Source organism: Anoplopoma fimbria, chromosome 7 (genome assembly GCF_027596085.1).
Source record: "Anoplopoma fimbria isolate UVic2021 breed Golden Eagle Sablefish chromosome 7, Afim_UVic_2022, whole genome shotgun sequence".
Taxonomy (NCBI): domain Eukaryota; kingdom Metazoa; phylum Chordata; class Actinopteri; order Perciformes; family Anoplopomatidae; genus Anoplopoma; species Anoplopoma fimbria.
The window spans coordinates 19,745,440-19,768,418 of NC_072455.1; the positions used below are offsets into that span (position 1 = coordinate 19,745,440).

The 22,979-nt window shown below is 39.4% G+C and overlaps 1 protein-coding gene across 2 annotated transcripts; it reads right to left on the bottom strand.

Annotated features, from left to right (window-relative positions):
* Nucleotides 1–113: 113 nt before the first annotated feature.
* acap1 (ArfGAP with coiled-coil, ankyrin repeat and PH domains 1) lies at nt 114–19,545 on the bottom strand. Of its 2 annotated transcripts, none has more exons than XM_054601370.1 (23): nt 19,192–19,545; nt 16,142–16,199; nt 14,010–14,129; nt 13,665–13,718; nt 13,415–13,473; nt 12,837–13,020; nt 12,053–12,097; nt 11,835–11,930; nt 9,272–9,346; nt 9,010–9,122; nt 8,787–8,838; nt 8,539–8,639; nt 8,177–8,288; nt 7,801–8,012; nt 7,648–7,717; nt 7,415–7,509; nt 5,358–5,551; nt 4,913–4,957; nt 4,530–4,705; nt 4,207–4,316; nt 2,520–2,630; nt 2,371–2,432; nt 114–846 (listed from the first exon to the last, which is right to left on the bottom strand). In XM_054601370.1, the coding sequence occupies exons 1-23, from the start codon at nt 19,242–19,244 to the stop codon at nt 749–751; spliced, it is 2,295 nt and encodes a 764-aa protein (XP_054457345.1). In that variant the 5' UTR covers nt 19,245–19,545; the 3' UTR covers nt 114–748. The 2 variants fall into 2 exon arrangements, 1 of the variants encoding a protein (XP_054457345.1); XR_008531287.1 differs by having other exon boundaries at nt 758–846; nt 1,152–2,432.
* Between the last annotated feature and the right edge of the window lie 3,434 nt (nt 19,546–22,979).

Sequence of the window (22,979 nt, forward strand, 5' to 3'; positions counted from 1 at the left end):
CTCAAACATATCAAGCAGGTCTTCTGTGAAAACTTTTGCTTTTGCTAAAATGATGGCGCCCTCTGCTGGAGATGTGTACTCAGGACACCAAACATACTGCAGACAATGTAATGCAAGTTTTGTATTGCAGTTTATTTGATCATGATACAAATCTCAAGTACCTCACACAGTTTAACAAAACAGACATGAACACTGTCTCGAAACGTCCCAAATGTAATAATCTGTGTACATTACAATTTGATGGAAGACTTAACTTAATATTTGCAACAATTACGTCCATAAAAATAAAAAAAAAGACACTGCCCTTTTAGTTAAAAAAAAAAAAAATCCCAGTCAGATTCCCCAGATTTAATTAAGGATTCTTGGCAGAGTGATGTTACCCTCTGCTACACATGAAGACACCTCATGCTGGTCTCATAAAGCTGCTACAGTGTTCCCACTTGGGACGCGATTGTTCTGGTCTGACGTGTTCACACAAAGAATTCACTGTTTGAGGCTTTCATCCCCTCTGAAGTCAACACCAGCTGAGCTATGACCCAACATGTGGCAGGTAGCCAGGGAAGAATGTGTGTGTGTGTGTGTGTGTGTGTGTGTGTGTGTGTGTGTGTGTGTGTGTGTGTGTGTGTGTCTGCATGCCTGTGTGCTGAATAATACCTTGTTCTCTATATATATATATATGTGTGTGTGTTTTAAAATGATGCAAATGTGGCATTGTACCGCAGGGCGGCGACGAGGAGGAAACAGCTGGTTAATTTTTAGGGTCTGCGCTGCGGCGTTTGAGCTTCTCTGGGTTGTTCGAGGCCATGTGTGAGAAGTCTCTGAAGATGTCGTGGTAGGTTTCATCACCTGGAAAAGACCAGAGAGGAAGAAAACATGAGTCTTAAAGTTTGACATTTTATAAAGAGTGTCACAAGCTTAAAAGTTTAAGAATCCATCGTTAAATGAATGCCATCTCTTAGCTCTCTTCTAATGAGGCGCAGCTGTGATTGAACAATAACATCTCTCATCAAAAGCTGCAAAACTTTGAAGAGGACACGGTCATTTTGTAATGAGAACTATTTCCTGAACACATTTAGAGTTGTTGCCCTAAAGCGAGAGGCATGCAGTTGAACAAATAAACACAAACATCAGAGCATGCACATGCACTTTACCTCTCAGTTTGCAGTAGGTGGCACACTGCACAAGCAGTTGAGACCAGCTGGACATCTCAGCGGGCAGAAGGCAAAAAAAAAGTGCACACAACAGAGACACACAGTGATAGAGCACATCAAATACTGACCAGCAGTTTGTTTCAAGCAGACAAAAGCATCACGTTCCCATTCCTTCATGAGTGAGACCGTGATTGAATACAGCTGACACAAGAACTTAAAAGAAAAAAAAAAGACTTGATAGCCACGAAAGAACAATCATGAAAGAATGGATTTTGCAGCTTGAGAAGGAGCCGAATGACAAAAAAAAAATGCAAACAAAACCAACAGTTAACCTTTAGCTCTGGAGCTGCAGCACAATGCTCTTAAAATTCTGATATAACAGAGTTGAAACTATCACTATTCACAGAATAGCGGGATAAAACCGTCCTTGAGGACCGAACCCGACATTAAATTTAGCTTACATAACTGGACTGAAAAAAACCAGTACACACAAACACAATGAAATCTGATAAAGCCAGAACACTGTACATACTGTATATACAAATATCCCAAACATACAATATAAAAAATAGGCCTTATATAAGTCTATTATATATAAATATACATTTTCCTAAACCTTAGTTATACAACATTGGAAACACCCACATGCAGCACTCGGTATTCAGAGATTGTGTGGGGTTTCAAAGTGCAGGGTGATGTGCGTTTGTAATTCAAAGTGCGATGTGAACTTGTTTCACATGACATTCTCCGTCTTCACTGGTGTAATAAATCTGTTCTCCCTTATGACCTTGAGACTCTATAATTTCGTACCCTGTGTTCTGGCTTTTACTTGGTGAACAAGAATTTAATTTTATGCTTTCTCAGTGAAGGCCATTTTCCCTTTTTTTTGTGATGATGCATGTTTCCTTGAATGATATGGTTAGATCATTTTGCTGCAGATGCTGCAGATAAACACCACATGACACTGCAAAACCAGTGCTTTCTGGTGCTTAACAACTTGACAAAAAAACAAACATGTTTTTCCTTTTAGCGTAGAACCAAAACCAGGCTCATTCCAGTCTCTTGTCCTGGGCTGATTTATATCCCCACTAATCGTTTTGTCCCCCCAGAGCCCAGCCACTTATGTGGTTCTTTAGAGCCTGGAGGCTCTTCCTGGTGTGGGCCCGCCCTCCTCCTGTCCCTCCTAATAAACCCCCAGACCCCTGCCCCCCCGATTGACCTGATTGGCCAAACGCTCCGTCCATCTCCCGCATCTCCTTGTTCATCTTGGCGATCCTCAGCCTGAAAAGGAGAGGATCAGTTAGAAAAGCTGCTGCTGTAAACTGGTTTACATCGTCGCAAGAGGTTTATTCTGTCTCAAATACTCACAAAGTGACGATGTCAGCGTTGGCGGTGTCCACGGCAATAGTTATGGGGTCTTTCTGGTCCTTGTCTTTGGCGTTGTAGTCTGCTCCTCGCTTCAAGAAGAGACAAACCAACCTGGAAAAGCAAAGAGATGAAGTGTGTGTGAATGTGTGTTTGCATAGCATAGGACAAGTCAAAAGGATATCAGGAACTTTACTTCTTCACCTTTGAGTGTCTTTTTTACACCCTTTTAATTCACCAAGTTAAACATCGGACTTACACAACATTAAAAGGTGAATAGGGTACAAAGTTTAACTACTAAATATCATCAAAGGAAAGACTAAGACAGCACACAAATTTGACATTTTAATATTGCCACATGGACGTTTCAGGCAAGACGCCCTTCTACAGTGTGTATTGTAAGAATAATACAAATTAATTCTTTTTTGTGAAATAATATATGTGGCATCAAACCTTCTCCAGTTGATTTATTACATAAAAGGCAATTATTTCTTTGTATCACAAATTATCTTATATTTCTAGATTTTAGGAGAAATCTACAGACGCAAATTGACGATGTCGTAAAATAAATATCTAAATGTGTATTTTGGATGTTTCTTTCCACTAGTCTGAAAGGCGACATATTATGCAAGCAAAATTATGTTTTAGCCTGTAGTGTCTGGCCTTAAATAGTAAGAACAACACGATGACGATGAGTCATTGTTTTTTCATGCATTTGACAATTGCGTCTCAAAAATACTTTTTACTTAATCTTTGGACCAAGTTTCCTAATCTTTGCGGTTCTCAAGGAAGAGGAAATGCAAACAGTGAGTGCAAAAAGTGGACTTTTAGTTCCTAGTTTTGTTCCTCAATTAAGCACCTGTGGCCTTTTTAGTTCTTGTACCTATTTGGTCAAAGGGGGGAGTCTTGTTCCCTATAAACCTTATTCTTGATTGTACTTAAAAAAATAAAACTTCCTCTTAAATTAAGAAAATTCATGCTTCAAATTTGTGCTCTATGCAGAAGTGTGCAATCTGTCCCGGGCCAGATGAGATTAGGGTCAGACTTTCTGATAAGCTTGTATTGCTACAAGTAGAGAAGTAATGATATACATTTCTGCAATTTTGGTCCTCTCAGTTTAAACAACAAGGTTCATCTGGCAAAGATCACTTGCTGTAAAGCTACAACGGGAAACTTTGCAGTGTTTTAAAATCAAACATCTGACATCAAATAAATAATGTCTACTCTGCACAAAGGAGACCCTTTTGTATTTTAATTCATCACTTCCTTTGTGCAGAGATTTCCCACTTTACACAACTCAGGAATGTTATTTGGCCAAACAGGGCAGATCTACTTAGTTAATGCTTCTGGGCGCTGTGCCGGAAAGGCTTTCATAGATTTTCTTTCACTCTCACTCTCACACGTAAATGGTTGTTTGCATTTGCATCTTTGTTTTCTATTTTAATTACTAACTGGATTGAGCATTGCTGTTTGTCTGTCTGATAAGGTATCTATGTTTATAGAAAGAACAGTCTGCAGTTGTTCTGATGACTCAACCAAAACACCCAGTTTTGTCACATTGTGTAACCTTTTGCACACTTTTTTTTTTTTTTTTCAGTCAATGTGGGGTCAGTTTTTTCGATAAAATTAGACTGTTCATATGTGTAAAAGCTTGTGTGTGTTTGTGTGTGTGCGTGGCAGCGTGTCCTACCCGGTGTGACCCAGGATGGTGCCGTGGTGAAGCGGTCCTCTCCCATTGCTGTCTGCCTGGTTGACGTTAGCGCCGTTCTGCAGCAGGAACTCGCAGGCTGCCAGCGCGTTCTGCTCAGGAAACAGGAACGCGTGAGCTGCCATTTGTATATTCTCAACATGCACACATACATCATGTTGTCCAAACACGTCTAAACACCAAAAGAATAAATCCCAAATAGTGGGCCCTAAAGGCTGCAAAGAAAAGACAGTTGCTTGATGGCGGCGCTTAGAGGAGAGGTCAAGAGGTCAAAATCATCAAATCAAGTTCAATGATCTCCTCACCGCTGAGACCGCCTGTATCAGCGGCGTGCTGGACTCCTCGGCTGTGTTGACCCAGTTGACGCTGGCTCCGTGGGCCAAAGCGTCGGCCATGACGGGGAAGTTCTGCAGGGCTGCCGAGCGGTACAACAACGCCCCGGGGTGAAGTCCACTCAGATCCTCCTCTTCCTCGTCCACATCTGAGGAGAGCAGAGGGTTAACTTTTCTTTTTTGTCAAATTATAGACTCAACACATCTTACTGTTTTTTTCTTTTTTTCCTACTCTAGATGCCCAGTTTAAAAATGTTCTACTCTGACAGTCCATTTGTAAACACATTGCACAAGCTTGTTTCTGATGTCAGGTCAGATGTTTGCATCAGCGTGCCTGTGTGAAATGTTTATCTCACCTTTGTGTGTATTGTTCTTTTGGACAAGGTCACTGGGGATCAGCCCTGAGGAGAAAGAGAGAGAGAGAGAGAGAGAGAGAGAGAGAGACAGAGAGAGAGCCACGATTACTGGTTTATCCTGCTGACTGCAACAGTGCACACACACATAATACAGCTGACTAGGCCCTTAGGATTATCAACTTTTGCTGGATCACCAACTTTGGGGATTTTGTGTGTGTGTGTGTGTGTGTGTGTGTGTGTGTGTGTGTGTGTGTGTGTGTGTGTGTGTGTGTGTGTGTGTGTGTGTGTGTGTTTGTGTGTGTTTCTGTTTTGTTGACATCACCAGGAGAATGAAGAGTGATGAACTACTAGACAACAAGCAAAAAACCAGCTGGATAATTAGATCTTTAAGAAGCACACTGGTTTTCCCATCCATCAGTCCTGATTCCAGTCTCTCTGTGTTCACCTGTGACCCGGGGCAGAGTGGCTCGGTTCGGTTTGGGTTTGAGCGGCGGACGCTGCGCGGCCTGGTCCTGCGTGTCGGCTCGGGTCCTCCTGCCGCTGGATCGCCTCAGCAGGGGGTTCCTGCCAGTCTCAGGCAGCTTTTGGATGAACTTCTTCTCAACGTACTTTGATCGGATCCACGACTCCTTGTCTCCTCTGAGGGACAGAAATGAGATATTAGAGAGAAAAATAAAGGGAATTCATATTTCTTCAGCAAAAACAGCAAAAACAAACAAAGCAGACATGCAGGGCTGTATTTGTCAGTGTGTTTCTGGTTTTACTTGTTCTCAGTTTGACTCCACAACTTGCTTGTGCAGCTGTGAGACTAGAATGCTTCACACAGGCGCTCAGTGTCTTTTAATTAAGTCATAAATTCCGTTAAATAGAGCTCTATTTAGTGCCTCCTTTCTTTCCTATTTAATTACAGCACAAATGCAAGCTGTCTACCACTTAAAAACAACTAAATCCAGATTTATACGCTGTGTTGTAAGGGAATTGGATTTGTCAATATGTCACTGAAAAACAAACAAAAGAAAAACCAGATAACATAAGCCCAGACGGGCCAAAACTGAAAGCTCATGCTGCAGAAAGCATGCAGCCTAACAGCAGACTTCCGGAGGACACTTTAGTCACAGCGTTAATCATGTGTGTCGTGTACCTGTGGCACTTCCTGTCTGCTGCGACACAACAGGGAGGAGAACAGGAAGTCAAAAAATAGGTCTAAAGACAGTTGTTGGCCGCTGATATAATAATAATCTGTAAATCCACATTTTTAAAGTTCAGCCACAGAAACCAATGATTTCCTCAGCACGTATAAACCTTTTCAGAGATGTTGACAGTTGATTCACACACACTTGCAGCAAGTTGGTCTTCATCATCAATGTACAAATAGGTAGTAATAAAAAAATGAATTATGTAATAACATGAATAGGGCAGCAGGAGGAGATGAAGAGTGTTTCCTTTCTGTTTCTGCTGATTTCTGAGTCATGATGGATCAACAGCTTGATAAATGAGGCTGGGAAATAAAGTTCCTTCAAAGACGGGTTTGTAGTTCAGGTGTGTACTGTTGTCAAATTATGGAGGACCAAACATAACAGAAACACATAAACAAAACAATTAACTGTAAACTTCCCTAAATGTGTATACATTTGATTCCATATTTTTCATTTTGTCTTTTGCTTTCACATCAGGATTGATTTTCCTTCAGCAGAATATTTTTTTTCCTTTTTTGGTAGACTTTCCAGCACTGTGGCTTAAATGTGGTGTGGCCTTAAATATTTTTCCTCCACATGCACACATCCACCACGCATTTAATTTCAACAAAGCATGACGACCTACTGCCAATATTTGAATAAACCAAGATGTCTGGTATGGAGGTTGGATTTGGCCTCCAGAAGTTGAGAAAGACAGCTCTGACTTTTGATTGACATCCGTTCAATTAGCATACCGATATAATATTATCATAATTTGGGACACCAAGTAATCAGACTGTTGATTGAAAAAGAAAATAAATAATGTGGAACATTTTGTGCATTTTCTTCTATTTTTGGCTCCTTGTTTAATTCACAGATAAATCAGGTTTGTGTTTTTTAACTTAAAGTGGTACTTCTAAGATTTAGTAATGGACTTCTGCAACGTTCGGAGACTTGTAAGAGACAATGTTACAATAAGATACCGTGACTTTTACTCTCTAGAGTAAATGTTTCCTATATTTCAGCCAAGAGCATCTTTTTATTAGAACCTCTTTAAAAGGGCAACATTTTACAAACTCCGTTCCCCAGTTTCTAAAATAGATTTACTGCTGAAAATACAAAGTCTAAAGCCAAAGCTAAGATACCCCTGATGACATCACCAGGGTCATTGTCCAGAGCCAGATAAGACAAAGTAGCACTGGCTATGAAGGGTTAACTGAGCTGCATGTGTAAACTGTGTGTGTGTGTGTGTGTGTGTGTGTGTGTGTGTGTGTGTGTGTGTGTGTGTGTGTGTGTGTGTGTGTGTGTGTGTGTGGTTACTTTGTACCTGGGACTGGAGGGGTGGGGCTTCTTGATGGTGATCTCATCAATCCGGGCCTCGTAGATCCTGTTGATTACTGTGTTTCCTAATTCACACATCAACTAAAGAAGGAAAATAAACATTACAATATATTTCAGTGCTGGTTGCTTTATTTGGAGAGTTTAGTTAAAGTAAACTGGTACATCATTTCATAATCATCTTACTTGGAACTAGCTGCTGTAGTTAAAAGGTTATTTTACCTTAATGAGCTCTGGCTCCCAGGAGTCCAGAGTGAGGGAGCGTACTTTGGAAAAATGGACTCCCAGGCTCCTGTTGAGTGGAGGAAACCATTAAAGTTACGGTTTCAAGCCAAGTGTGTGTGTGTGTGTGTGTGTAAGTGTGTTTGAATGTACCTGTGTATTCCTGAGCAGACGATACAAAGCGTGATGCCCAGGTTGATGGAGGCCCAATCAGGACCCGACTCCCCGCAGTCGCAGCACTGCTTGTTCCCGGGGATCGCCTGGACCTCCTCCAAGGCCTTGCAGCCTTTGTTCTCCTGATCCACTCCTCCTCCTCCTCCCCCTCCTACCAAATTGTTCGCAGTCACCGAGCTGCAGCGCTGTCTCTGATAACCACACACACACACACAAACACACGTACAGGAATGAGAAGACACACAAAGGCATGCAACCTCCTCTGTATCTCCTCAGATTAAACTCCCACTGAAAAACTGCAGGTATAGAAGATGATGTGTGTGTATTGTGTGTGTGTGTGTGTGTGTGTCCTCACGGGGCTGTGTGGGTCCTCTCTGTGCTCCTGAAAGGCTGAGGCGATGCTGTTTTGGACGGCACTGATCCACGCCTGCTGCTGCCTCTCAGAGTCTGCTTGCAACAAACAACACCTACACACACACACACACACACACACACACACACACACACACACACACACACACACACACACACACACACACACACACACACACACACACACACACACACACACACACACACACACACACACACACACACACAAGAAATTGACAGGATGCAATCTAATCTCCAAACTTAAGACTGATTAAATTCACCACCATTGCTAAAATATACACGTATGCATGAATGCACGAAACATGTGCACCCACACATACTCACTTTGATGGGGAGACCACTTCAAAGCAGAACCGTCTTTCGTTTTCAGCGCTGGGCTTCACTGTGCAAAGACGCAAGTCCTCCACCACGGCTGTAGGCTGCTCCTGAGAGTGACGCAGACAGGAAAAACACATGCAGGTCAGACTACGCAAGTTATATTCACATTTGTGGTCTTTGTTCTGTGTTTGGCTATACAAGCCTTTTTTCAAAAGAGCACATTTTAAAAATAGTGACATTTATCTACAATATACCTTGAATTTCTTCTGATACACCAGCTGATTTTTCTGAATTGAAAACCAACGCCTGGAGAGGGAATATAAAATCATGTCAAGTAGTGGACACACACACAGCACAGAAACTATTTTCCAATACAGTGGAAATTTGAGTCATTTTATTTAAAAGTATGGAGTGAGAAAAGCATGAAAAAAGACACTGCAGCTGTTCTGCATAAGACATTTTGTGGTGGACCTGTACCTGCTCCAAGTCTTGAAGGCGTTGCTGGCTCTCTTGTAGAGGTATCCCTCCATGGCGATCCCATTAGACTTGTCAGCGTTAAAATCCATGATTGAGTCATCATAAGACACGTCCTGGAAATATTTAAGAAAAACAGATAGACACAATAATGTAAGTAAAATTATAGTTAATGGCCTTAAAACTGTATTGTAATCGAGTTAAAAAAAGTTAAAAAGGGAAAGGAAAGTGTGCCTGTAATTTTACATTTTTATGAATGCATTACCTTTTTCTTGATTGCAGCGTGTCTTTGCTCCATGTCCCTCTTCTCCCGGGCAGAGTTTAGGACAAACTGAGTGTGCTATTGAAACAGAAATAGTCTCAGAGGTCATTCTCAGGACACAGATATTGATTAGTAAATGATGTACATATATTCCACTCATAACGGCTTTAAAGAGCTCTTATGTATAATTTATTAAACACTCTGATACATTTATTGATTTGCAGTTGTACTTAGCTAAGTGGAACAAGTTAAGTGATCAATGACACATCAGCAAGCTACTTACCAACACTGAGGCTTAAAACTCAAAGTCCAATATTCATAACACTTATTAGAGCTGTTTCACAATTAAATATAATGTACAGAAATCCTTCATGATGAATAAAAAAAATGTGAATTTAAATGCATTCTGTGAGGCTAATGTTTGGTTTGTTTAATTTAGAAATGAAAATATAAGCTAAGACAAGTTATCTGAAAAGCTGTAAAAAGTATAATAGCATGGTGTCTGATTTATGTACATATATGTCTATTTATCTCTATGTGTTTCTATTAGTGCCTATTAAGTTATTGCCTGTTCTGTCTATTCACTGAACTCAAGGACTACTTTCCCTGTTTCCTTTTCCCTTTCCTCTCTAACATAAACAGACAGATATGGAGAGACATCAACAAGTTCAGAGAAGGTTATCGCTCCTGTAGTCTATGCTCTTCAGGAAAAAGGAATTAGGAAGTGTTGAACCTTTTCCTACATCCTGTGTCAAACTGGAGAACCCTGCTGGTAGTTTCTCTCGTGATTTGGTTTGTCTCAATACAAAGTACTTCAAATGCAGTATGCCAAAAATACCAGGATGTTCTACTGCATTGAGCTGCAATATTATGACAAAGTAGTTTGTCCCAGTTGAATGTTTACAAAATGCAATATGTACTAAAAGTAAAAAGAAAAAGTGTGTGATCTGGAACACAGCTATTGTCTCTCTTTCATCTGCTTATTCTCGTCCCTATCATCTCCTCTTGAAACAGGAAATGCTTTAGTGCAGTTTGATTTGGACAGTGAACACCAGCTAAATAATTTCCTGTTTTCAATTATTTTAATTTAGCAGAAACGCAATAATCCTGCTGATGTTCAAGGTTGACGGTGCAAAACGTTTTTCCAGTTTGGAAGTCTAAGAACAGGAACTGACAGACACACACACACACACACACACACACACAACATTTCCTGTTGTTGCTCACTTTTTCCTGTCACGATGAAAGTGTGATGTCATCTTGTGTGACTCCTCAGCCCTGCCCCCCTTTTAAGATGCCAAGAACTCATCTGATGCAACTTACTCAAACAACATTTGGGGTTCTATTATTTAAAAGGTGCCATGTGGATTGTTTTACACAAACATGTTTTAATTTACATTCACCATGTTTTCAAAATATCTCATATACATTTCAAGCTGATATTAACATTTTGAATCCACTGTATGCCTCATAAAAAGTATTTTCTTTTCAATGTTTGAAACGTTGTCATCTTCTCTTAAACTGGCACGCTCTCCGATTGTTTTATTTGTACAATAGACCTTTATAGCAGCATGTTATAGTAGGAAAAGCACAGGTGTAATTAATAACGTCAATGATAGCTGCATTCTAGGTAGGGGAGGGCCTGATATTGTGCAGGCTGCTTCACTGGAATAGCTTACTGGGAAACTTAATGGAACTGAGCCATATTCAATGTTATCAGTTTCAACTGTGCTTTCCCTACTATAAGTCAAAATGTCTGCTGGTTCCCTCGAAGTAAGAGGAGACAAACTATCCAACAACTCTCAAACAAAGGGAAAGAGAAAGGTACAAATACAAAGCCAAATTGCATGTTGGTAAACTCTGCTTATTCTTCCTTTCAATCTCAGAAACTTGAATTATGTTACCTAGCAACAAACAATACAGAGACCTGCTCCTTAAAGCATTGCTCTCTAGTAGTTAAACCTCCATAGGGTTCAAGGAATATTGTATAATAAGATCAAAAAGCTCCAGAGCAGCTTCTAAAGGGAACTTGTGGTGAGGCTGTTATTTTTGTTGCTTAAATACAATAGAAATTCACATGTACATTTCCATGACAACTGCCGATTGCATTTGAGAAATGTGCTTATTTGCCGTCTTTCCAGGAGTTAGATGAAAAAAGTTACATCTCTGCATTAAATAGTGAATTTAAAGCTGGGACTCATTAACCTAGCTTAAAAAATAAGCGTAACAGCACTTCTTAATTTTATTAGTTAGTACCATGTATATTTTTAAAGCTAGTTAGCCGTTTCCCCCTGCTTCTAGGCTGTTTGCTAAGCTAAACTAACCCCCTCCTATACTAAAGCCCTGCTAGCAGCACCTTTAAGCTGCTATATTCTCTAAGCTCAATATAACATTTTGATCCAAACAAAACAAGACTTTGTCTCCTTTTCCTGTCAAGCTGTTAATCATTTAGTCAAGATTTGTACAGAGCCGGTTCTGTCATCAAACAATATGTTGTTACCTCACATGATTGCTACAAGATATACACCTGCAGAAAAGGATCAATCAGGCTTTAACGAGCAATTACCTCTTCATTCAATTTCCGTCGATACTCATCCAGTTCTGAGAGAGACTGGTGGCCATGTTGGAAGAGCTGAGCCTGGGACTCCATCAGTGACAACAGCTGACAGGAAGCAGGAGAAAGTATTTACAAAAACTCTTCCATACATACAGTTTTAAAGATGAAGACAACACGTTTTAACAACAGCAAAAATAAGAATTTTAAATAGGCCAACATGAACTCACTGCCATCAGAATGTCTGTCTTCTTCTTGGCCTCAATGACGTTAATCTGAAAAAAAAGGAAGCAGGGGATTTGAGACAGTGCTCATGTTTCCATAACCAAAAAACTCATCGGCCAGTTGAAACGTCTGGGCGTCGCACCCACAAGTCTGGAGAAAAGTCCCAAGGCAAACCTGTTATCATTCAAAACAGAAAAGCCCAACTATAATTAGACGTGCTGTTGTGTGTCCTATTCCGGTTGTACCTAAATGCTCTGGTTATGCGACTGGTTTTTCTCCCTTTGAACTACTTTGGGCAGACTGGAACATTTGATTTCTCACATTTGTATTGTATGTTAAAGTAGACCCTGTATAAGCCTGTTTTCATGCAACCACACAAGTGCAGGGAATGAATTCATACTCCAACTTCAGCTTTCTTCTTCTTATTATTAAAATCACAAAGGGAAATTTGGTTTTCTAATGCAGGCATTAAACACACAGGTCACGGGCATACACTGATGACTATCAACAGCAACAATCAGTCAAGGGCATACTGTATCAAGCAATACAATAAACAGAAAACTGAATTTACAAATGAAAGAGCCGATTGAGCAAAAAAAACAACCACTACAACCATCCTGTGCATAAAAGTTAAGACTAATATGAAATACATTAGGCACAGCTAAATAAAATGTAGCTCCTGGTAATATAAAGTGCAGGTGTAACAGAGAGTCTAAAGTCTTATATTCCTGTAGCCCAACACAAAGTGAAAAAGTAGGTAGTTTTACGTCACCCAGCGTTCTTTCTCACCTCCAGGACATAATCCAGGGCCCCAGACCGAAAGGTCCTGCGTGCGTTGAGCAGAGCGTTGCTCGCCTCCTCCACTTCGTGTTGTTTCCCCCGTGGGGCCTGAGCGTTCCTCACCAGCGCCCCCTCCAGGCACTCGCTGCTGCGCTCAAACTCCTTACGCACATCCTTGAAACGACGCACATCCCTGGGAGAAGAAAAGAGCTAAATTATGCGTGTATTCCATCTTTATTCAATCATTCGTAACATTTCAGAAACTACAGATTAGTTTTCTATTATATAACAACATAAGATTTGGAGATTTGCATGACAGAGTGTTAAATGGGGGTATTAGAAGATGTAAGAGAGGGTTAAACCACAATAAAAATGTATAACTGGCTAAAAATGTAGCTAATCACTATTGTCACATGCTATGAGACATCCTCTCTAATCTAATAAACCGTATCATTTCCGCTAATAAGAGCAGACTGCTGCTTTTTACGTGTGTGCTAAACATTGGCAGATCTGCAGGGGGAGTGACTCAGTCTGAAGAAGGAGACTGAGTGCATCTAAAAGATTAGATGAAAAAGCATCTCACTGACTCTTTGACGAAGTTCTGCAGCTTCGACTTGACTGACTTCTGTGTGGTCTCAATCACTTCCTAAAAAGGGAAAAGGAGACAAGAGACAAATCTATCACGGTGAGCACAGATCTCTGCTAAATGGCAAATGTGTCCAACAGTGGGCTGCAGTTTGACCACATACTGCGGCTGATAAGTGTCATGACTGGAACGGAGAAGGTAGTGAAATGAGTAGTAAGTCAAAGGGCCAGACAGACAGACGACAGACTCACCCCCTGAGCTTCCAAGATGATAGACAGCTTTTTGGAAAATTTGTCCAAACACTCCTGCAGGATAGAAATTTTAGATTAGAATCATCAAATCTTAATAGCAATGTCGCGCTTTTCTATATTCTATAACAACCATCAATTAGGTTAAGTTCAGTTTTATTTAAAACATGTGTTAAAAAAACTAAGATAGTTAGTTAGATATCCTGAATTTGGCAGTTTAATGAATCAGATTAAAGTAGTACCTTCCAGGTGTACTTCAAATTTAAGAACTACATCTTTCTTTGGCTAAATGTGACATAATCTGAGTTGAAAAATGACACGAGTGGTATGCCACTGTGCTTTTTTCACCTCCATCATCTTGTCCCCGGAGCAGTGGTGTCCCAGATCCCGGAGGCCATTGACGAAGCTCTTGCTGGTCTGGCAGTAGACTCTGCCGGCCTCCAGCATGGCCTGGCATTGTTTCACAAGCTGGATGACACAAACATGCAACACCACAGTCAAATTCATCCTGAATACTCAAACAAGACTTGAGAGGTGACTAACGGCCAGTCATGCTTAGAAGGAATAATTAAACATAATGAGTTATTCTAGGAGTTCGCACATTAACGCAATGAAACAGTCAGAGGTCGATGTTATTTTAGGAGAGTGTAATTACTGCGCATGCTGAATATAACCTCCAGCTTCTGCTGAATACATTACAGTTCATTACACTGCGTTTGAGAAAGATCTTCACTGGATTTAAATGCTGGATTTTTACTTTTGAAAACTGGGCTTTAAATTTGATATATCTGATAATAATATATCACCAATATTTTATCTTACAATGTAGTGAGGCAAGATATTTAGTAGATTTTACAAAACAAATGACAGCAAATGTTACGTTACGATATTACACTGCCACATGCCCCATTTGTTGCAAGCTTAGCTAGTTGCTAACAAGGCTAGCTAGTTTAACATTACATTGAACCCCTGAAGAGAAGGGTGAGAGTGGACTGTAAAGGAGCTTAAATAATAACTATGTTGCAAGATAATTCAACAAAAATGTGTTCTGCTTGATTTAAGTCAAATAAATGTTAAAATACACATTAAACTGCAGCCGAGGAAATGTTCAGCATGCCATGTTCCTACAACACAGGTGTTTCGACTTAGAAATGTTAGCCCTCTTCTCAGGACTGTGTGGCGTGACAGAAATTATTATGTACTTTTCAAAAGGGGAATTAACTTGTTCTTTATTTCGCAAATATAAAGCTGTACTAATAAGAAGTTAAAAAAGCTTGTACTCGATTTAATAGCCACAGAGGTTTTACAGCTTCTGCCTCAACCGCTCTGGTGTGATTATTAGCTTCTGGTGGCCAATGTTAGCAAACTTCAGACAGTTGCTGCTGTGTAACTGACCTTTATTTCCAGCTGTGTGAAGATGTAAATAAGCTTTAATGTACTACAGTTTATTTGAGATTATCCAACATTTACACTGATACTGATATGCACCTGTGGAACAATGGGTCTTTGTAATACAAGACATTTTGATACGTCAAAGCAGGAAGGTAGTTGAGATACTTTACACAAGTGTTCACATTTTATGCTACTATATAGTTTTAACTTAAATACAAAACATATAGTCGGCTATATATCGCTCTGCATGGTGAGTATTTTCGTCTTTTGATAATACTTTTATGACTTTAAGATTTTTCTGACAAACAGGATCACTTTATTTATCTAAACTCACAATAAAACCGCTCATGCAAGCAGGGACATTTATCTTTCTTTCTTTGTCAGAGGTCAGAGTTCAGCTCCAGAGTTAACATTTTTTTCTGCTCAAGGACACATGCACAAGGCAGATAAGAGCAGCCTGAGGGGTTTGAACCCAGTTAGTCCAGTTTTTTTCCTAAATCAATGCACCTCCCTGCTACCACACATAAATCACCCACTGTGTATGATGCTTTGCAGAGAAAGTTAAATGAACCAAGAGCCTGATCTAGGACTAGTATATCCCATGTTGTTTTTTTAACTCAAGGAACAGAAACACAGCATGTGACCACATTATCAGAAGAATAGATCTGAAACTGTAAGGTATGAATGCAAACGTGGAATGGGGAATATAAGTAATCGTATTGAAGCAGAACAAACTCTAGTTCTCTCTGTTGCAAGACAATACGATGGGGAAGCAGCACCTGCAGCTACTTCCTGCTCGCTGTCAGGTGAAAAATACCTCAACTACCGCGGCCCACCTCTCACTTCACTGCCTCTTCACATGAGGAGCGTGTGTCTAACAGCAATACCTGTGTGTGTCTGTGTGAGTCTGTGTCTGTGTGTGTGTGTCTGTGTGTCTGTGTGAGTCTGTTTGTGTGTGTGTGTGTGTGTGTGTGTGTGTGTGTGTGTGAGTCTGTTTGTGTGTGTGTTGGAGGGAACATTTTTGAAAGTAGAGCACTGACTCACTATGATATCATAAATTTCAGTGTGTGTAGGTGCTTGTATCTCACCTTTTCTAATCGCGTCTCGAGTTCACTCACATCGCTTTGGACCACTTCGATTTCAGCTCTGAAACAGACACACAAGGTACACATTGTCACACACGATAGCCTGAGGTCAAAGGTCGCTATATGTTTACTCACAGTAACACATGAACCCCAGCGTGCTAATATTCCCTTTACATTTCATGTAGAGAAATTTAGTGGCAAACAATTTGACAATTTTACAAAAGTTAAGTCAAGTTCAAGGTAGTCGAAGTGATATGTTAAATAATTGATTAATCAATCTACAGAAAAATAACAAAAAAATGTAATAAAAAGGAATTGTTTAAGTCGTTTATTTAATTCTTTTTTTACATTTGTCACAGGTTTCAAACTTCTCAAATTTAGACTCTTACATCACTATAACCTTTCTTGCATGCATCGTGTGTAATGTGGTTCTATGCTGCATGTTTAAATTTGTAGCATGATAATACTTACTACAAATAGTAATATTCTCTTTTTATATTTTCACTAAGGCCTTATAATATTTTTTGTCAGTCAATGTCACATCTGTAAGGGAACTACAGATGAGAACAGTGGCTATATCTGGCTCATGTATGGCAATGTCCATCATTGTGCACTGTCCCTGCTAAATAGAAAAGTTACATCTATTTATCAAAACAGTGAAAACATAAAAAACTAATCAATCCATGATAAAAAATAACCATAAGTTGCAACTCTCTTTAGTCATCATCTTCAACTATGAACAAAAACTATAATAAAACTGCATGAAATGTATTTAAATTAAAATGTCTTGTACCTCAACTTTAAATTTATAATTCTTTGATCAAAATTACAAAAGATTTGACCCTGGTTTTCCCCCCCAAAACATTTACCCGCAAGCTCTTAAATACAAATCCATACAACACTGTGTATGTTGTTGTTTTAACGCCTCAATGAAGCTTCAACATTCATGGCTGAAATTCTCTCATATCACTTCATTGTAATTAAGCATATTGATATTTTGAGAAACCTGAGGTCTTGAGCAGCCTTTTAAAATAAGATTTCTGTGGGTTTGAACGTAGCTTAGATCATGAAGATGAGCCTGTAGAATCTGTCCTCCTACAAATATTCAGACTCAGTTATGGATTAATTCCCTTAAGTTTTTTGTTTTTTTTTTAAAACAAGAGCTGGCCTTCACAAATATCTCTCACGCACAGAAGTCCTGTGTGTGGCTAGTTTGACGGTTTTTAGGAGCAACAGTCAGTATCTCTTTCTGCCTCTCGTCTCTTCTCATACCAACAGCTCAACCGTGTGGTTTCCGCTGCCTTCCACCAACAGTACAGAGATACAGAGAGAGAGAGACAGACAGACAGAGAGAGAGAGAGAGAAGGGGGGGAGGAAAGAAGAGGCGAGACTAAGTGGAAACAGAAGAGAGGAGGGCCTGGACACACAGTAACTGTTTGTGTTTCTGTTTGTTAGTGTGAGAGGATGTTTGAATCAAAGTCTGAGGTCAGCCAAGGAGAGAGGATGAAGATAAAAAAAAGATTCCTTCATTCTTTTTTACATCTGAATTAGTGTCACAGTCAGAGAGCAAGAAAGCAAAATGAAGACGGAGCTGAAGCAGAGTTTCCGCCGTTCTTCTCCCCACAGAAAACACACTTCCTGTCTCCTCTGTTGATCACCTCAGCACATCTCGCCTCACTTCCTGTTGCCCTCCCACCTCACCGTTACCTAGCAACAGGAGGCAGCACATTTGAGCGCCTGTCCTGAGCTGTCAGTTACTGGTTTATTTTTTTTCTTTCTCATCCTGGGTCTTCTTTCACATTCTCTGCTTATCAGTCTGATTGATTGTATTCATATGGGAGATAACGTTCTTTCCCCCTTGCTCTGGACATGAGACCTCACCACTGAAGCAGCCGCTACTCAAACTTTCCACCACTGTGCAAAAAGCCTCATAAACTCAATACGGGGGGAAAAAACAGAGAGAGGGAGAAAAAAAAAAGAAGTGGCCTTGGTTGAAATATGCCAGATCAGCTGGAAGAGACGACACCAGCCACTGTGACTCAGGCAGGATGCCAGCGGAGATCAGGACACACCCAAACTCTACCAAACTCCCTCTCAAGCTGCTTGCAAAACCAATTTGGCGACACTTCCCTTTTGAGTTACACCAGATGCAGACTCTGTGTTGAAAGAAGATTGACAGGAGGCCGTAGTAGAGCTAAGTTGACAGCATAGTTAGGACACTTTAGGGGCTTTCGATGAGGCTTAAAGTGAGGTAGAAAGTAGGTCAAAAGGGCAGAATTCTGTGATATTAGCAGAAATACATGCATGTATCTATCTGTCAGTATAATTTGACTGATATGTTTCAAATAAAAGACATTGAGCAGCATTAGGGCTGATATAAGCTCCCTGTGTCGCAACCACCTAGAACATTAACATCTCACCACAGATCGGTGTTTTTGAGCCCTGCAGGCCTGCATGTAGTCTCATCCCCTTGATTGACCCCCAACGCTTGCAATGACACGACACGTCATGGCTCAGACCCAAAAGGGGCTGATGATTATGAGCATCAGCCGTTCAAAATGACTTATTAAGAAACACTGAATTCATTAAAAGTCATTTTTTTGGGGGGGGAGAGTCTGAAAGGCCACTAACATGCGGCTATAGTGCAGAACGACCTTCAATAACTTTAATACACTTGTGTTAACATACTCCTATTTGTTTACCATATTTTATTTGAACATTTTCATATTTCTATTTTTTTTAATTAGGTCTTACATTTGTACTGTGTTTGCCTTTTACTGTTATGCACCAATCAATCATATTCCTTGGATGTTTAATGTACATGTCAATAAAATGCTTCTGATTCTAAAAGAAATATATATATATATATACATATATATATAATATTGCTTTTTATAACCTATGGGACATAATCCATATTTTCTAGCCCGATTTTACAACTTCAGAAGGTGAATAAACAAACTTTTTCTATGTTTTGCTGCTGGGATGTCAAGAGTTAAGTCCTCTCTTTAGTATTACTACATCCCCGTTAAAGGCACAGGTGAAACGCTTACCTGAAGCGCGGAGAGTCTTTCAAACACTCCTCAAAGTCCAGCTTGACTGTCATCCCTCCGTTTTATAGTCGCAGATCACACAAAACTCTTCCCTGTATGTCTTTAAAAAATAAAAAAAATAAAAAATAAAATCCTCCTCTGAGCTGGAACCGGACAGCAGGCTGGCAAACACACACTAGATCCTCGCTGTTACCATTTTATCCCACCAAAACAATAAAAAATAAAGTTTTACTGGTCACAGCAGGGGGTGGGATGCTGCAGAAAGTCTCCAGAAAGATCCTTATTGATCAATATTCCCCAATGATTAAGATCAAATCAGATGTGTTTCCCCAAGAGAGCCGACTGAAGTCTCTCTCTCTCTCTCTCTCTCTCTCTCTCTCTCTCTCACACACACATGCAGTCCAACCCCCCACATCTCTCTGTTTCCGGGTTTATTACTCATGGCAACTTGTGGTGTTTTTGAAGTAGGAAAACTGCTCAAAATAAGAGGTTGATTCGGTGATTCATATGAAAATATGGAGTTTAATTACATGTCATTAGATTCTTTTTTATTTTTCTATTTCATGTCGTCCAGTTGGTTTCTCTTCTTGTGTATTCAACGTTTCAGACTCAGTGGACTGGAAGGTTCTCACGCAGAGAGACTGGGTGTGTATTCTTGTCTGACAACCTTTTTTTCCTAGTTTTTATTGGTTGATGTGTGAAGAAGAAGGCTGCTGCTATAGGCCAACCTCTGCTAACACATCCATTCACTGCTGGAAGATCATTCCTGCAAAGAAAGGGAAGAAAATAGCCTGGAAATAGCCTGAAAACATGATAAGATTACTTGTTGTACTTAGTTGAGGAATTGAAATGCTAAATTGAAATTATGAGTTGCTAAATTGAAATATGAGATAGTGAGTTAAACTTTCGAAATCATGAGTAGGCCTATATATATATATATATATATAAATATATATATATATGTATTTCACATAAAATGATTAAATGCAAAGTCGATCAATTAGGACTTACTAGTCAAAATATGAGATGCGAGTAAAAGCTGTGACTTCATAATGAAATCATAACATGAGATACTAAGTCAGATATGTTAGTTCAAATAAAAAAAAAATAGAGAGGTACTATGTTAACACTTTGACTTGGTATAAATAATTGAATTTGACCCCTTGACTATATTTTCTTTTTATTCTGACAGAAAGAGGCTTCCATAATTCCCAGGTCTTACAAAGAGACAAAACAAACCCACAACAACATGTTTGGCAACATTAAATAAGCAAACCTGACTTTGTCATCATCATCACCACAGGCTGGTAGTCAGACACCCTGAAGACTGTGGTTGACTGCTGAGCAGAGAAATGTAATTAAAGAGGATCAAGTGTATTTTCTGTGCTTGTTACAATGTCTTTGAATGCACATTTATCTATTTATCTATCTCAGTATGTGCCCCACGCCCCCTGCTGGTCATTAACAGTCACTACAACTCATCTGAAAACAACTTGACTAAGGATTTCTCTTCTTTCACTTTGGTTTATGTTGCAGATTATCTTTTCTTTCTCTCTCTCTCTCTCTCTCTCTCTCTGTAAATATATCTACCAGAGGATCACAAAGCCGTGATGCCTTCACTGACCACACCACCAATAGGATTGTCTCTGTCTGTGAGCTTAAATCTCAGACCTTGACATCTTAGACGTCACAGAAAGGGCGTAGTAAAGTCTGCCAAAATAAATAGTCCTGTTTTCTGATGACAAAGAGATGTGTGGTAACCTGTTTTTTTTTTTTTTTTTAAATGATCTCATTAACCAAAGATCTGTGGGTGAAAAAAAAACAGGTTTATGTAAATGAAACAAACTGTAGTTTACAAACAGTTTATGTGAAGTAACATGAGGAATCTTAATCAACTGTTTATGTGCTTTAAACCTACCGACACAGTGCTTTAAAATGTTATACTATGTCTTTGCTTTTCACAGCTCCCTAAAATAAGAGCGCTTTTTTTTTTTGCGTCAGGAGAAAAACTTAAACTTGTGAATGTGTTTGTGGTGAAGAAGCATCAAACTCTCAGGAAACACAGTCGGCTGTAAAATAGTATTAAAACGGTTCTCGGACAACGCAAAACGTGGCTGCTCGACAGGTTCTTGTTTGTTTCTGACAGGAGATTCCCAAACGCGTCCATCCAAGTGTCAAATCGCACAGAATTACAGGGATCACCGATTTTTCAAAATAAAAGCCTGGCTGGCATCAAACCATTTGGAGAAAATGGATAAGTTAAGGCACCTATTTCTCCCAGTACGGGCATGTCCATGTGTTAAAGCACATGGAAAAAAAATAATAAAAATCAACTTAATATCAACTGTAGTCCTTTTACACATATTAACTTTCTCATGGGACACATGTGACTTATTGGCCCCTATTATCACTTTGATCAAACACAAAATTGTTTCAGGATATGCACCATATAAGCAACTAGCATTACAAATTAGATTTTTAAATATACTAAAGCTAGATTTTGGGAACACACAGGTGAGTTATGGGTTAACACTGACTATAAACTGTTGACCAACATGCTCAGTTCAACTCAGGCCAGTGACCTCTGTTGCTTGTTGTTCACCATCACTCCCTCCCCTTATTTCCTGTCATGTCTTCATTTCAGATATCAAATAAAAATATGCCCCGAAACTAGATTTGAACACAGGATCAGTCTAACAGAAAGGACACCGTGATTAGGTAAAAATGCAGGAACCACTTTGGGACACTTATTGTGCTTTAGTGGTGCATATTACCAGACAAATTAGCTAATTAGTTAAGTGTCCACAAAGTATTTTTTTTACATTACACAGACAAGCCCCTGAGGGTCTGGGGCCCTGAAGGACATAACACAGCCTGTTTTGGTCATAAACAGGCCTATTCAATTTATTAAGGCAGGCATACTGTTGAATAAACAAACAAAACACAAGTAAATGAATGGATGAGGATTCTCAAGATCCGTTAGTACGAGTGATGAAAGTTTCACTTGTATAACACTATGTTCCTCGACAGATGTGACTTCAAGCCTGAAATTTAAACCAACTTGGATTAGAAATAAATAGAAGTTGTATCATCATATCCAATAACGACCAAAAACTCAATCTGCTGTTGAAATGATTCAATAAAAGGCTCCAAAAACAACTGCTATGAGGGCGTTTCTTGAGATAGTTTTGTTTCCAAGCTCAACGATGCGAGTAAAAGCTGTGACTTACAAAATCATGACATGAGATACTAAGTCAGATATATTAGTTCAAATAAAAAATATTGTTGTTATGACAAAAACTATTTTTCTAAACACTTAATGTTGTTTACATTATAGGTAACACCAATGACAAAGAAACCGCACATGAATTCTTTAATGAAATATATGAAAAAATATATATGAAAAAAATAGAAATACATTAAGCTCAACGTTTTGGGGATTCATTAAGTTTAGAAGTTAGTTGATGTTATACAATAAGTTTTTGGTATGTAAGGAGAAATACATTTCAGCAGATTTGTACTACCTAGATTCCACCGTTTCTGTAGAATGACCCAGAGGTGCTATATTAACACTTTGACTTTACATTACATTACATTACATTACATTACATTACATTACAGTCATTTAGCAGACGCTTTTATCCAAAGCGACTTACAGGAAGTGTATTCAACATAGGTATTCAAGAGAACTACTAGTCACCAGAAGTCATAAGTGCATCTCCTTTCTTAAACAAGCATCTTAAAGCATAAACCAGAGCAAAAGTATAGTGCAGAGGCAAATTACTACG

What these genes read in the sequence shown, in the direction of transcription:
- acap1 (XM_054601370.1), bottom strand. Translation starts at nt 19,244, where the DNA reads ATGACAGTCAAGCTGGACTTTGAGGAGTGTTTGAAAGACTCTCCGCGC. An exon ending in CTGCAGAACTTCGTCAAAGA is followed by an intron (nt 13,021 to 13,414) that starts GTCAGTGAGATG and finishes TTCTTCTCCCAG; the next exon opens with GGATGTGCGTCGTTTCAAGG. An exon ending in AGACAGACATTCTGATGGCA is followed by an intron (nt 11,931 to 12,052) that starts GTGAGTTCATGT and finishes GCTTCCTGTCAG; the next exon opens with CTGTTGTCACTGATGGAGTC.